Source organism: Elgaria multicarinata, chromosome 21 (assembly GCF_023053635.1).
Source record: "Elgaria multicarinata webbii isolate HBS135686 ecotype San Diego chromosome 21, rElgMul1.1.pri, whole genome shotgun sequence".
Classification (NCBI taxonomy): Eukaryota; Metazoa; Chordata; class Lepidosauria; order Squamata; family Anguidae; genus Elgaria; species Elgaria multicarinata.
The window spans coordinates 9,035,860-9,051,921 of NC_086191.1; the positions used below are offsets into that span (position 1 = coordinate 9,035,860).

Below are 16,062 nucleotides of genomic sequence, written 5' to 3' on the forward strand. Positions count from 1 at the left end.
ATTGGGTTGTAGTATTATGAGAGAGGGAGAAAAATGTCTCCCTTTAGACTCTCCATATTCGTCTAAAGAAGATAGACGAGTTCCTGGGGGAGGAGGCTATCAATGGCAACCAGTCCGGATGGCTCTGTGCTACCTCCAGTATCAGAGGCAGTAAGCCTATATACACCAGATGCTGGGGAACATGGGTGGGAGGGTGCTCTCGCACTCATATCCTGCTCATGGGCTTCCTGTGGGCAACTGGTTGAACAGAATGCTGGATTGGATAGACCCTACCTTGGATCCAGCAGGGCTCTTCTCGTGTTCTTAAGTTTTGGTTTTAATCCGTCTGCCCTGCTTCAGGGTTGGTTGCATACCAGTAGACCCTTTTCGGCTCCCTCATAGCCATAAAGGGGGGACAGCGTATGCCAAAGCAAGTACTGGGATCGTTGGTCAATTCGGTCATGCAGCTTCCTAGCTGACCGGCCGGCTACGGTGCCCAAACAAGTCGGCTTTCTGGTGCCAAATTCCACTCCGTCTAAAAGGTCTGAAACAAGTTGCAAAACCCACCCGCCCACCCCCAAAACGTAGCAGTTAAATTCCAGTTGCTTTAAATAGTGCCAGCTCCTTTTGTTTGCCGGTGAAACTGATTGGAAAGTCTTCACACGCACAGCATCCTGATCTCGCCAAACGTGCAGGTTAAGGATGCCTAGGAGGGACGGAAACGGGAGCGGAATGCAAAATGGCTGGCTGAAGTGGGTTCATTGAGCAGAGTTTAGACATGTGCGCTCAGTGCAATGTGTTTTGCTCCAAGGCAGGGGCAGGCAACCTGGTGCCTTCCAGATGTTTTGGACTTCAGCTCCCATCAGCCTCAGCCAGCATGGCCAGTGGTCAGGGTTTATTGGCATTGGAAGTCCAAAACAATTGGAGGGTGCCTGCTTACCTGGTGGGGGGCACGCTGGAGCAAGTGAACCCTCTTCCCAGGTTGTTTCGTGATGTGTGAATCGGGCAACTCTGGGTTGTTTATGGATTAAATAACCCAGAGTGAACAACTAACAGGCAGAAGCTGGCCTTGCCTCAACCTTCCTTTTCTTTCCGGCCCGCAGATCTGAAGAACCCGTCGGAATCTGCCGTGCACAGCCCTTTCTCCAAGCGGCAGGCCTTCCCTCCCGCCTCCACCATGATGGAAGTGTTCCTGCAGGACAAGCAGCCTGTGGCGACGTCTTCCATCACGGCCCCACCGCCCCCGTCGTCCCCCCTGGCCAGCAAAACCAACCCTGTCCCCCAGATGTCCCCGGGCTCTTCAGACAACCAGTCCTCAAGTCCTCAGCCAGCTCAGCAGAAGTTGAAACAACAGAAGAAGAAAGCTTCCTTAACATCAAAGGTGGGTGATTGGTAGCTGGGCGTCGAGGGGCGGGGCGGGCTAAACTTGAGATAGTGGCGCTGACCAGACTGATCAAACCATGATGATTAAACGTTTAGAGGTAAACATTGTGGCTTAGTGTGTCGTGCGAACCCCTCCTAGCCAGGGTGGCTATATAAACAGGGTTTCAGCATGCAAACCCTTGCTGCAAAAGGGTTAGCGGCCTAAACGTGGCTTTAGAATAGTCTAAACACTGTACCGCAAGCAGCAAGCTGCCCCCGAAGGGATTCCCTCCAGGCAGAAAGCTTTGGGGAATTACTGTTGTTGGTTGCTGAGGACAGACGGTAGAGCGCCAGATGTTACGGACATCAGCTCCCAGAAGCCCCTGCCAGCACAGCCATGCTTCAGGAATGCTGGGAGCTGAAGTCGAAAGCATCCGGAGATCTCCCTTTTGCCCACCCCTGGCCCAGGGGCCGAGGGAGCGCCCTGCCTTTGGGCTCAGCGCGCCACGTCCTTCCCTCGGGAGGCCGTGCTCCAAGCGTGCGTCACGGGCTGCCTTGTTGTCCTCCAGATCCCTGCGCTGGCGGTGGAGATGCCCGGCTCCGCGGATATCTCGGGGCTCAACTTGCAGTTCGGGGCGCTGCAGTTCGGTTCGGAGCCCGTGCTCTCGGAGTACGAGTCGACGCCTGCCACGAGCGCCTCCGCGAGCCAGCCCCCGGGCAGCCTGTACACGAGTACTACCAGGTAAACCGCCGCGCGGGCTTTTGGGCAGGGGGATCTCCGTGGCCGGCCTAGCTTTCCTTTCTGTAAGAGGCAGAAGCGATTCAGGCAAGGTGGGGGACGCTCAAGGCCCACTATTACCCTTCTGTTGCTGTGGGTCAATCCATGCAGAGCCTCCTGCAACCTGGTGCTTCTGGATGTTTTTGGATTTCAACTCCCGACAGCCCCAGCCGGCGTAGCCATTGGTTAGTAGCGCTGCGCGTTGTACTCCAAACTGTTTGGAGAACACCAGCTTTGCAGCCGCTGTTGCAGCCACTTTGACTGACAGCCTCCCATGGCTGAGTCTATATTCTTTTGTAAATAAGGTGCAGACAGCAGCAAGGAGAACATGGAGCTTTAGAAAGGATGATCTAGGGAAGAGGCAGGGAGGATCCTCCATCTCAGCCATCCAAATGTCTCCTCCTCCCTCAAATGACTCTGCCCCATACGACCCCTGGAACACCCTCTTGAATATCCCCGCCCTCCTCTCTTCCTTCAGATCTCTCCTCAAAAACCCCAGGAGGCGTTTTGTCGTGACCCCTTTTGACCCCATGCTCAACTTGAGCGGAAGCTTAAGTCTGTGTAACTGAAGGGGAAGCACGTTTCTGCTGCTGTATCCTCTGTTGCCCTCCCTTGTTCACCTTCTAGACTATAAGGTCCTCGGGGCGTTGGATCCCTAAAAGTACCAGGCGCATTGAATGGAGGCCCAACGGCGCCTCAGGAGACCCTTTCTGAGACGTTCTTAGATATAAAGGGGGTGGGGAGAGCGTATGCCACAGTGAATGCCAGGTTCACCGGCACAACCTGGTCATTGTTGATACTCGGACAGCACCTAGCCTTTCCTTGCCCAGATGCCCTTCGGTCCAGACCTACCAAAGGGAGCCACTGTAGTGCGGTGTGGCTAGAGACCCTTCCCTGACCTGGTGCCCTCCAGATGTTTTGGGCTACAACTCCCAGCGTTGCTGACCAATGGCCATGGTGCTGGTTGGCCCAGCTGGAAGTTGAAAGTTCAAAATAACTGGAGGTCCTTGTGGTGGGGAAAGGCTTGGTTTTAGAGTACCAGAATAGAATTATAGAATAGTAGAGTTGGAAGGGGGCCTACAAAGCTATCAAGTCCAACCCCCTGCTCAATGCAGGAATCCACCTTAAAACATCCCTGACAGATGGTTGTCCAGCTGCCTCTTGAAGGCCTCTAGTGTGGGAGAGCCCACCACCTCCCTAGGTCACTGGTTCCATTGTCGTACTGCTCTAACAGTCAGGACGTGTTTCCTGATGTCCAGCCGGAATCTGGCTTCCTGTCACTTGAGCCCGTTATTCCGCGTTCTGCACTCTGGGAGGATCGAGAAGAGATCCTGGCCCTCCCCTGTGTGACCAGAATAGGACCAAGGAGACTGTGTTTGAGACACAGCCATAAAGCTCACCTTAAGACCTTGGACCAGTTTCACATATATTCTCTCTCTCTCTCTCCTTCACATGGTTTCTGGGAGGATAATTTAATAGGAAGAGCCAAATTGCCTCACATTTCTGGGTGGTAGGGCAAAGATCTAAATGTACTAATGTCAGGCTCTCGCATGTAACTTACATTGCCCAAACGGCAACCGTGAGCTCCGCTAGCCAAGCGCCTTTCTGCTAGCTGCCCTTCTGGATGTTGGTCTGTTTTTGCACTAGCTGACACTGTGTATTTGCTTCCGCCTCCCCTTTTCCAGCGACTCGCTGTCCACGATTTCGTCCAATAAGAGCCAAGAGTCGGGTTACCAGAGTGGCACCATGCCTACAGCAACGTATACCTCCCAGAACAGTGCTCAGGGACCCCTGTACGAGCAGAGATCCACTCAGACCCGGCGATACCCAAACTCCATTTCCTCCTCACCCCAAAAAGACTTGACCCAGGCCAAGGTGAGATTCCCCTGCTCAGTGCTTAGTGTTGTGACGTACCAGAGTTCACATGCCTGTTTTATCTGCAAGCCCTTTCGTCTGATGAACAATGTGGGAAGAAGCAGGGTGGGGTGGGGGTTACTCTGCACATGCTCAGAGTTGCTCACCTTGCCAGTTGCCTCCTGTGGGTTTGAAGAGAAACAGATCTGACTAATGCATTCAATTGGGACGGCCAAGTCTGGGGAGATTAAGACTTCTCCCCACTTTTTTATTTTTTCAACGTCTGCCTGTGGAAATATCTGTCGCCAGAAGTAGTAGCTTTTGGACTAGGGTGGGACATTCACACAATGTGAAATGCTTCTATGGAATTTGCTAACGTGGGGATGTGGCCGCCGCCAGGTTAATCATAAAAGGGGATTGGAGAAATTGACAAACGAGAGTTCTGGCCGTGGCGCTGTAGAGCTTCCACTTTCAGTGTGTGTCTGAATGCCTGTTGTTGGGAAGCAACGGGGAAGTGGGGCAGGCAGGTTGCCTCCCTGCTCTGCCTACTTGTGGGCCTCCTGGAGGCGTCTGACTGACCTCATTGGGAAAGAGGGAATATAAATCTGGCCAAATGTCAGGTATAGGCCTTGTACCTAGTCGTTAGATTTATTAGGGAATGCTTTGAGAATGTCAGATGTTCCCTGAAAGCTTATCTCTGTAAGCAGTTCCCATGGGAGTAGCTGGTGGTTCACTCCTTTGCTTCGGCCTTGAAGCGGCTGGTTCTCTGGGAACATCAGAGTGTTTTGGAAAAGGTGACGGACACTCTTCGAAGTGGTTTGTAACATCCTGCCCTCTTGGCACGTGGGCATGGTTTACAGAGATAAGCTTTCAGGGAACATCTGACATTCTCAAAGCATTTCCTAATAAATCTAACCACTAGGTACAAGGCCTATACCTGACCACAGTTGAGGGCAAGACACTGGGCTGGGCGGATGCAGGGTCTGACTTTGTCCAGCTGATGAGTTAATGCGCAGCCCTCCAGACGTATGGGACTGCAACTCCCGTCAGCCTTGGCAAGCTGATGGGCGTTGCAGTCTAATACGTCTGGAGCCAAGGCCAGCCCTACTGTTAGTCAGGGTGAAGCAGCCGCCTCAGGTGGCAGCAAGGTGCTGGAGGAGAGGAGAGGAGAGGGGTCGGCCTGCCCCATGCCCCCTAAGATAGCCTGCTTCGTTCAGGTTCAATGGAGAAGGATGCTCCATCACCAGCGTTGAAGAAATAAGCTAGTCGGCTTTTGTACGTGAAATGGGAGAGGGCGCCATCTTGTTCTTCGCCCCAGACAGCAAAATGTCTTGGGCTGGCCCTGTTTGTGTAGCAGCCGGAGCTGACTCTTGCCTTCCCCTGCCTTTCTCTCCTCAGAACGGCTTCAGCTCGGTGCCGCCCACGCAGTTGCATACCACACAGACAGCTGAAGGTAAGCACCGCTCAAGCCCAGACAAGGCGGGGAAAACACACACTGGCCGCTTTTGTGCAGTGGACCAAGTTAGAAGTGTTGACTATTGCGAGCAGCGGGTGCGTAGCGCAGCAGCTGAGGGCGAGAGCGGCGGGCTGCCGAGTCCCCCGATGAAGAACGTCCTTTGGTTGCGGTTCGCTTGGTGGCCGCTCTCCCTCAGGTCGAGAATGGGAATGCTGGCCTACCTGGCAGGGCTCGGAAAGCTGTTGGGGACATGGGGCTAGCAGGCTGGGCCCTGTTTGCCAAGTCTTCCATTTGAGAGTCAAGCCGAGGCCCTGTGTTTCCCTGCAAAGGAGTCTGGGAGGACAGTTTCTGCAGCTGTGGCGGAAATGACTCACCAGAAGGCTGCCTGCCAGCCACAGGGCCTTTTCAATCTTGGCTCCTAATCTGTGGAACTCCTCCTCCTCCGTTCATGTCTGTCTGGCTCTCATACCGTTCTCTTTGATTGACAGCCCTGGGTTGTTTTCTTCTCATTTTGGCACAATGCAAGTGTCTGTTCTATTTTTGACACCCCGTCGTCGCAAGGGTTTTTTGTTTTGTTTTTTGGCTTGCATTGTTTTAACTACCTTCATGGAAGATTTCCACTTCTTTACCTTTTCCTTCATATTGTGCTGAAAAGTAAGCCTGAAAAGAGGAGGGGAGAAGGAACCTCTTAAAGAACCCCCCCTTTAACACCGCATTTGTCTCATCTCCCCGGTCTCGCAGGTTCTGCAGGTCCCGCTGTGAAATCTGACTCCCCCTCTGCCCCAAGCATCACGACCCCTCTCAGTGACACTGTGTCCGCGGCATCCCTGCTTACCACGGCCACCCAGCATTCATCGGTGCTCAGCAGCCTGAATCACACCGAGGAGCTCCCCAGCACGGCCACCACGCAACACAGCAGGTATTAGGGTTGCACCCCCCCCTCCCAGAATGCACCCCCGCCCTCACCTTTCATGGTTTTTTTACAGTCTAGGTCAGAATAAGCAGATTTTAGGCTTCTGAAGATCTACTCTGTGTTTTGCTAGAACCCCAAGATTCAACAGCTGGAGCAAGTTGCAAAATAGTGGCTCAGAGGGAGAGCCCAAGAATCTGTTTCCACCACCAGAACTGGAGTGCTTTGACAAATCCTTTTGCTCCCAGGGTCAATGTAACCAGGATCAGTCCTGCTGCCAATCAGTCCAGTGCTAGACGGGCCCGTGGTCAGATTCTGTATAAGGCAGATTATTAAGTTCACCCATAAGGACTAGAAACTTACTTGGAAGCTGTGTTTCCCAAGAATCGGTAGTCTGTGCCTCAGTCCCAAGTTCTCTGCCTTTCCTGAGTGTGTTTCGTTTCTTAATTATATGCCACTTTTACTAACATAACAGAAGTGGCTTGCAATTTAAGTAACAACTGTGATATAAGAATAAAGCGATACATTATTAATAGAGAACAATAATAATATGATTTCAGTAGTAGCAGCAGTGATATGATGTAGAGAACATCCTGATTATTATTATTTTTTAAAAAAAACAGCAGTAAGGGTGATTTCTGTGTGGTTGATACAAAGATAGCAATAGGTAAATCCTGTGCTAGATCTATTTATTCTACAAAAACCGTAACATAAAAACAAGATTAAAGGAAGGTGTTTGTTTTCCATACCTATTGCAAAAGCACAATTTAAGGTGCACGTTAGACAGAAATAAGTCCTATAACTCTCAGGCAGGTTGGAGGTCTTGTTTCTGTCTGAAATGCATAGAAAAATAATTCAGAATACAAACATGGAAAAGCAGTCTGTAAAACTATGGCAGAGCATCCAAGCTCCAAATAGTATAACCAAATCGTAACCACCCTGAGGAAGGGAAGGTGTGTGTGCCACTCAGGGGCTATTACCAGAAAGGCCCTGAGCTTTCTAGGCTTACGGACCTGGCCACCAAGAAAAGAGTTGACCAGTGTTGGCGTTTTCTTCCTGCAGCACGTTACCGACCCAGCAAAACAGCCTGTCCTCCTCCACTTCCTCCGGTCGCACGTCAACTTCCACTCTCCTGGTGAGTAGGGATCCAGATGGGATGGAAGGGAATCTGTGGGGGTCTTGGGGTAGAGTTGTGAATGCTGTCTCAGGGTTTGCATTCACGGGAGCCAACAGTCTATTTTGGGTGCCCTTTTGCAAGTTATTCAGAGTCAGCGTGAGGCCTCGCTTATGCTAGTCCCCTGTGAGCCAGAGAAATTGCACTCAGCGAATTGTATGTGTGATTATCCCAGGATTCTGCTCTGTTTTCTAAGAGGAAGTTGTCACCTGTGTCTTAATGGCACCCAGAATTTCCCCAGGGAAAACTCAGGGTCTTGTACCACAGTGTGCCCTTGTGGTCTGTGAGAACAGGTGTAGAGGAGTCCTTCTATTCCCCACCCCTCACCCCCAGTTCAGCTTCCTCAGCGCTCAAACACATGATTTCCCTGATTCATGTCTCTGTTGCTGAGCTGTACCACTCGACTTCGTGCGGTGCTGGGAGAGAGACGTATTTGATCTCCTCGACACTGGTATTGCTATGCGGAACTACGAAGCCGAAGAGAGAGAAAAAATAGTATCCCTGACTTGCTCCTTTTGTCTGTGTATGGGGTATTTTGTGTGGAGGAGGGGGGATACTCAGATATCAGTCCCCACCCCTTTCCTGTAGTTCCAAATGGTACAATCCAGCAAGAAAGCCTATCGCGTCAGGCTTGTACTCATCTTCCTGTTTTGCTCTGCGAGCTGAAGCCTGTGCAGGCTTCACTTAAACAGGACTGCCTGTCCGTGGGACTCCTGATATTCTTCTTCGTACATCTGGTTTAAATGATGGAGGGAATGTTTTTGTGTATAAAACCCATAGCAAGGGTCTCGGATTCCAGGGGTGGGTGGAGCCAAAAATCCCAGCATGTATTAGCTTGTTGCTAGGGGCTCCATCTTCGGAGAGGTATTTGAGTGGGGAAAACTCTGCAAAAGGTGGGACAATGGGGGGCATTTGCACCGCCCCTCTCCCTCAGCCTGAAGTTCTGCACCCCTGAGCTCCGGGAATGAGCATGGACTCGCGCTCCTTCCCCCTTGAATTTCCCTTCCTGAATGGCATTGAGGCCGACGAAAGGCACGCCCTCCCAGTTCCTGCCTAGCTTGGCCAGTAGCTCCTCAGGGGCGGTGGGCGTGCCAGATCAAACGTTGAGCCGCAACCAGATGCATCCAGCCCCGGCCCCGTGGCTGGCTGAACTGCGGTGCTCCGACACGCCGGTTGGCGGCCTCCTGGCTGAGCCCCATGGCTTCACCTTCTGGAATCTGCTCACTTCTCCCGCTTCCTGCGTCTATTTGTTGTAGCATACCAGCGTGGAGAGCGAAGCCGGGCTCCATTCTTCTGCAAGCACTTTCTCCACCTCCTCCAGCACCGTCTCGGCCGCGCCGCCCGTGGTCAGCGCCTCGTCGAGCCTCAGCAGCGTCAGTAGCCTGGGCCTGAGCCTCAGCAGCAACTCCACGGTGACGGCCACCACCCGCAGCTCAGTGGCCACGACGTCAGGTGCCTTTTTGATCTCCCACCCGCCCCGGGCTTGGCTGAAATGCACACGGCAGGAGGATTGGCTTCCAAACGGCCCCTGCGTTCTGTCCAGATTCCCTGTCGTCGTGCGTGCGGTCAAAGGGCTGGCTTTAAATTAGGACCCTAGGAAAGCAGCCTTAGACAGAGTTCAGGCCTTGGGCCCATATCGCTCAGTGTTGTCTACACTGATTGGTAGCAGCCTTCCCCAGCCTGGCCCCCTCCAGAAGTTCTGGGTGACAGGTCATGCCAGGGGGTTTCATCCAATGCAACTGGAGGACAGCAGGATGGGTTTCAGGCCTGGGAGGGAGATGGGAAGGTTGGACTTTGGGGGCCTTCCGTGTCTGAAACATGCCCTTTGCCTCTGAACTGTGGCCCTTCTCCAAAACCTCCCAAGCAGTCCAAGGGATTGGTTGGCTTTTCAGCCCCTCAGCTCTTCCTCCAGAGAGTCGCTCCCTCCCTGTCAACTGAGTCACCACACCCTTTTTGAGGATGTTTGTTCATCTGCGACATTCATACCCCGCCTTTTCCTCCGAGGGGCCCAAACCAGTGTACACGATCCTCCATTTTATCCTTACAACAACTCTGTGAGGTAGATTAGCCTGAGAGTCAGTGGCTGGCCCAGGATCACCCAGTGAGCTTCATTTTACCCGAATGTGGTTTTATTTTTGTGGGGACGGCGGCGTTGAGCAGCAGAACAGGCTGCCTGGGGAGACAGTGGGCTCTCATTCGTCAGCGGTATTTCAGCAGAGACAGGTCGGGCATCTCCCAGGGATTCTGTAGTTGCATCCTGCATGGCAGATCCTGTATGAAACAACCTCCAAGGCCCTTTTCTACAGTACTAGTGGGGATTTGAACCCAGGTCTCCCCGGTCCTGGTCCAACGCTCCATCACACCAGCTCTCACGGTTGTGAGTACCCTCACTGCCTGTGTAAGAGGAGGTTGCCGTGTGCGACGCCTGCTATAACTCTTCCTTCTCCCTCTAGGAAAGGCTCCTCCCAACCTGCCTCCCGGCGTGCCGCCGTTGCTGCCGAACCCGTACATCATGGCTCCGGGGCTGTTGCACGCCTACCCGGTGAGTAGCGCTCACTTTGTCATTCCCCGCCAGAGGTTGGACCCATGCCAGTAGATCCTGCCCGGCTCTCGGGACCGTAGCGTGGCAGGAGGGACAGAGCATGGGAAAGCAAACCAGAGACGGTACCAGATGCAATCGAAGCAGCCCCCAGCCTGCTTGTGCTTGCAACATCCGACTCAGACAAGAACTTGCATGGCAGAGAGCCATGTGTCCAAGCACCTTCCTCTGCAGTAGGCAGATCGCTCTACACACAGCCCTGGTTTGTTTAACCCAGGGTTTGCTGCCCTACCCAAGGTTTGTCCTGCAAACAATCAAACAAATCACGGTTTATTATCTCAAAACCTGGGTTGTTTATTTCTTTCCACCTTCTTCCACTCCCTCTCTGTATCCTAAATGCCTTTGTGGCACTGTAGTATTTGGTATGTAGAGGAGCTGGAATTTTTTTTACTACTCTTACCCACTGCTTCTGTAGCATGGTGAAACAGCCCATGGATAGTACACAATTCTAGGTTCGGACATCACAGCAACTCATGGTTTAAATGCTCCTGAGTTCACAACCCAACAAGCCAGGTTTTGTTTATGTCTTTAAATAATATAGCCGCTCTGAGAGCCTTTTTTGGCTGAGGAGCGGGGTATAAATATGACAAATAAATAAATAAATAAATAAATAAAATAAATGGGTTCTCCTTCTGGGTTGTTTGTGGTTAACGAATCATGGTTTGTTAGCGTGGCTGTGTTTGCACATCACAGTAACTCGGACTTCAACAACCCAAACTATGGGTTAGTGGCCGTGGGGTGGAGGGGTGCTTGGATCCCACCAGTGGCGCCGGCCCTCCAATTGGGCTTTTGGATGGGAGTGCATGTTCTTTGCGAAGAAACTCTGCACCAAGGTAACTTGAATTCTGTAGCCTATATAAATTAAGGGGACTTTCATAATTAACTCCTTACTTTGCAAAGCTTCCACTGATCACAGGGCGGTGGTAAGGCGGGAGCTGTACAATGCCCTAAATCCCTCCTCATCTTCCAAAATGTCATCAGGTGTGCCCAAAACACTCGTTGCTTCAAACATACTTTCAAAAACCATAAGATCTAGAAACCTGCATTTTAAAAAGGGGAAATCAGAGGTGTTTATCAAACTTACCTTCCCCAATACTACATTATGCAAATAAATATTCAGTGCTCTCATGGAATGGCATAAACACGGACACAGAGAGAGAGAGAGAGAGAAAGCACCCTACTATGAAGATACAAGGAACAGTTTCGAAGTTGTTCGTTTATTTTTCAAGTAATTATCCAGAGGGGGCATCTATATATTAATGTTTGTTTGTATCTTACACAGTCGGTCATCAGCAGGGCAAATTAAAACCAAAAGTGCAGACAAGCCTAAGCACACTAAATTAGATCCCAGTTGATACAGGGGGTTGGTAGAAAAATTCCCACTGCCTTGTTTTCCAGAAACACGTCACTCCTGAAAGACGTGGCTTCTTCTTAACTTCTTCTGCTTTTCTTGCAGCCCCAGGTCTACGGCTATGACGATCTACAGATGCTTCAGACAAGGTTCCCGTTGGTAAGTTAGTCTTTCTTTCTCCCTTCCTTTTCTTTCTTTCTTTCTTTCTTTCTTTCTTTCTTTCTTTCTTTCTTTAAATCATTAAATCTTAAGGGAAATGCCGCCTCTCATTGTTCTGCATTGTGTACATGGTTCGTCACACTACTTACAGTATGCCGCATCACTTGGAATTATTCTAAATGCAACAAGAATTGAAATAACGGAGTGTACAAATAAACGTTTACAATTGTTTCGCGTACATGACGTATTTATAGACGTGTGAGCTGTATTTTGCCAATAACTAATAAAAGGAGCCCAGTTCTTGAACAAGGTTGCTGCTTTTTGGTCTTCCTTTTTTGTCCGAACCGAGCTTGATAAGACGAAATCACACAGTCTTACTGATAGGACCGCCAATCCCTGGCAAAGCCAGTCAAAACGAGCCGCCTTAATTCCCCCTCCTGTCTCTCTCTCTCTCTCTCTCTTCCAGGACTACTACAGCATCCCGTTCCCCACGCCGACTACTCAGCTGACTGGAAGGGACGCAAGCTTGACTAGCAACCCTTACTCGGGTAGGGAGATGGCTGAGCCCTAGTTGAAAGGAGGTTGAGTTAAATCTGTACACCAGGACATGGTAGTTAATGCGTCAGGCCCTGTGTGTGCGACTGCCTGCAGAATTCAGCACTATACATTTGTTAGTTTCTTCAGCTGGATTTACGTTTGCTACACTCCACATTTACCCGAGCAGCAAATTCAGTTTTCCTCTGGAGGCCAGAGCATCAGAGGAAGGCAACCTAATGCCCTCCAGTTGTTTTGGACTCCAACTCCTATAATCCTGACCTTTGGCCATGCTGGGCGTTATATTCCAAAGCACCTGGAAGGCATCAGGTTGCCTAACTCCTGCGGAGACTTCAGGGTGCCTTTGTGACATCAGTTTATTTTATTTACTAATATAGTCACTCTGGCTGTCTTGAAAGCAAAGGAGATACTCCAACGATGAGACTCAAAAACGATGTGACACCCAAATGAGTGCATGGTCAAACTGGGATGGGGCAGCGATGGCTGCCAAGGTGGGTTTAAAAGGGGGCTGGACAAATGCATGGGAGCATATGGCTGTTGATGTGAAACCACTTGGGATCTGTACGAAAGCCCCGCACGCACTGAAGTCCCATACTGTTTGGTATATTATAGAGAGATTTGTTGGAATTCTTTTTCCCTATTTAAAAAAAAAAAACTGGGGAGAAAGAGAGCTGGGGTAGTCTGTAGTATGTGAGAAGGGTATTGGTGGGGTGTTGGATCAAGCTACATGGCAGCAAAGAGTGTTAACATGTATATAGAGATTAGGCAGGAACAATATGTAGTGCTGGATCTGGAACCTTTATCCCCACCCCTAAAATATCAAAGGGGACATTGGCCATAAATTCGTTTCTTGTTCTTCAATTAATGAGTCAGAACCCGGTGGATGGAAGCCACCAATACTTTTGGTCTGTGTCAGTTTCACACGTCAGTTTCATTCATGAGTCCCTTCCACCCCCCTTTTTGATTAAAGCTACCTGAACGTATGTATGCATTTTGTGCATCTTCTGTGAGATTAGGCCTTTTTATGCACAGTTTGGTGTGTTTTTAATGTAGCATTGGAAGAATAACTGCTCCGATCCACATTTTATGTCCCTGCCCCTGCAGCAGGGCAGCAAAGCCATCACACCTGCGTCTTCCACAATCCTACGGTGTTCCTACTCACCAGTGAGGAGACCAAGGCCTTCAGAAGGTGGGCCACCACAGTGGCATTGCGGCATGACTTCCTTTTTAAATTAAAAGTAGCAGCAAGCTTCAGGGGTGGAAAGAGAAACGAGGAGAGAGTGAGGCTAAATTTGCACCATAAATATTTTATATCTGTTGTATGCTAGTTCATCCCCTGTGTACTGCAAGTACTGAGCATTCTGTTAGAGGTCTCTTCCTCATCCCAAACTACGAATCCCAGAATTCCCTAGAGAGAAGGAATTACTATTATGAATGCACTGTAGATTCTTTTGGAGAAAGGGCGACATACAGTAACGTTAGTTTTATGTAGAAATGTGTATGCCACTTTATTAAAAAAATGAAATTCAAAGTGGCTTGGAAGGTAAAAATGAATATCAAACCAAATCAAAACTGCTTAAAATGCTTTACATGCCTTAAAAAAAGCCTTCCACGATCTGGGAAAGTGTTGGACTATAACTCCAAAGTTGCCGTTCTGTGGTGGCCAGAATCTGTGCTTTGTCAGATTCGGAAATTCTCTAGCTGAAGTGATCCATATGTAAACCATTGCAGATTTTCAGGTGTTAACGCAGAATTTACTACCTGTCCCCACGAAGACACACACTTTCTACCACAGTGGGCTGTCTTGTCGTGCGAACCAGCCCATGACATTATTAGCAAATGTTATGGCACGCAGTGCATTTCTGAAAGAGATATTCCACACACACACCCATGAAAAAATACATCAGGGGATAATGTCCCACCACCACCACCCTGGCTCCACAGTGCTGCTTCTCGCTCTTAACTGTTAAGACCTATGAATCCTTGGGGTTGGGTGTGAGGTGTCTGTATACAGTGGTTGTTAGCTACAGAGGCGGAAAGAGGTCTAGTGAGCAGAAATGGGAGTGAGAGCGGGGCAGTTGCTAAAGAGCAGGGGGAGAGCAGACTCTGATTCAGCCGGTGTACGCAAGGAAGATCCCTTGGGTGCCTTTTCCTAATCACGGTTGCCATCTTACCACACCGCTGGAGAAGTCTGCTCCTTCCTGGGGCAGTGGCAAACTAGGAGCTGTGTAGTGTGGTCAGGGTGGAGGAAAGAAGATTTTTTTGGGCTAAAATAGGCTAATAAACCAAGAAAAAGCAAGGCAATATATTCAAAGCATCCTTCAGTCCCCGAGAGCCGCATACTCTGGCCTTAAGATCAGCAAATCAGGTAAGAGCGGTGTATGTCTCCAAAGGCCTGGGCCATATTAGTTGTGGAATTGGCCCACGGAGAGGTTATGAAACGAGCAGGGCCACAGAGAATCCTGTACTAATCCCTCTGATTTATCCCATGGTGGACATGGTCCCATGACTTCATACGTTCTACCTTCTGGCATACTGGAAAACAACAAGTCTCAACAATTAACAGGCGGGCAGCCCAACGCAGACAGCTCCCTTCTCGGCTGGCCTTGACATTCTGCCAAAATCTTTTTATCTACAGCAAGTGATTCTCTGGGAAGTAGTATTGCTTCCCTTCTCCCCAGCACACACACATCGGTTCAGTGGTCAGGAGGACTGATGCACCACTGGCTCCTCAATATACAGCCATCTTCCGTGTTTCCGCTACAGGGGCGCTGAACCCAGACTCCTGGATTAGCTGGGATACTGATGCCGTCTGCCTACCGACTTCCCCGTTCCTTCTGTGCTAAGCTGCAGTCCTCACCTAAGGAGGGTGTGTGGAGGGAATGGATTCTCCCCCACCCCACCCCCAGCAAGAATATATTATCATGCAAAGTGTTTTGGGATGACTTGGCGCTAAATGGGCAATTTGGACCCACATGCTTTACCTGGTGGAGATAAAAACTACTCGAAGTGGTTTGTTGATGTGAATCAGCGCAGTTGCATGCATTTTTGGACTCTCCTTGGGGCAGGGGGCCTAGCTACGCGGAGTGTTGCGATGACACCTGCGTTTCAGCAGTAACTACTGCACCGCCGGCGGTGTGACGCCAGCAGGGCAGCGTTCTCATTCCACGCTCCCCCTTCTCTCCCCCCCCCACAGGTGACCTCACAAAGTTTGGCCGTGGCGATGCCTCCTCCCCTGCGCCAGCCACCACCCTGGCACAGCCTCAGCAGAACCAGACGCAAACGCACCACACCACCCAACAGACGTTCCTCAACCCGGCCCTGCCGCCCGGCTACAGCTACACCAGCCTGCCGTACTATACCGGAGTCCCGGGGTTGCCCAGCACCTTCCAGTACGGGCCAGCTGTGTTCCCCGTGAGTGCCGGCCTGCTGTGGAGCTGCGGGGCGGGGGTGGAGCCAGACCCCGCCTCTGCCCTCCACGCGGCTCACTCCCCAGCCCTTTGCTTTCCCCAGGTGGCTCCCACTTCTTCCAAACAGCACAGCGTGAATGTCAGCGTCAACGCTTCGGCCGCCCCTTTTCAGCAGCCCAGCGGCTACGGCTCCCATGGATACAGCACTGGTGAGCAGACATGGCGGGGGAGAGGAAGGCGTGAGAACGATGCGTTTAAGGGGGTCGGAGAGACTCCCCGCAGAATAATTTCAAAATAGAGTCCGAGCGAAGCGTTTCGACTTCCCACCTCATCAGCAGCTGTGATGTTAAATGGATACCAATCGATTTGCAATTGCTTCCAGTTGAGCAAACGAAGGACACCGACGCGTTTGGCAGACAGGAACATTTCTGGATCTGCGGATGCAGAACTCTTAGTCCATCTGGCCTTAATCTGG

General features: G+C 50.8%; 1 protein-coding gene across 6 annotated transcripts in view; it reads left to right on the forward strand.

Moving 5' to 3' along the window:
* UBAP2L (ubiquitin associated protein 2 like) overlaps window positions 1-16,062 on the forward strand; it is a 42,593-nt gene that overhangs the window by 21,525 nt on the left and 5,006 nt on the right. For all 6 annotated transcript variants that reach the window (XM_063146134.1, XM_063146136.1, XM_063146135.1 and 3 more), the window contains 12 exons: window positions 1,083-1,360; window positions 1,911-2,083; window positions 3,805-3,994; window positions 5,372-5,426; window positions 6,171-6,348; window positions 7,402-7,474; window positions 8,770-8,965; window positions 9,967-10,055; window positions 11,569-11,622; window positions 12,089-12,170; window positions 15,374-15,591; window positions 15,691-15,796. In XM_063146134.1, coding sequence (XP_063002204.1) covers window positions 1,083-1,360; window positions 1,911-2,083; window positions 3,805-3,994; window positions 5,372-5,426; window positions 6,171-6,348; window positions 7,402-7,474; window positions 8,770-8,965; window positions 9,967-10,055; window positions 11,569-11,622; window positions 12,089-12,170; window positions 15,374-15,591; window positions 15,691-15,796 — 1,692 coding nt within the window. The remainder of the gene's footprint in view (window positions 1-1,082; window positions 1,361-1,910; window positions 2,084-3,804; window positions 3,995-5,371; window positions 5,427-6,170; window positions 6,349-7,401; window positions 7,475-8,769; window positions 8,966-9,966; window positions 10,056-11,568; window positions 11,623-12,088; window positions 12,171-15,373; window positions 15,592-15,690; window positions 15,797-16,062) is intronic.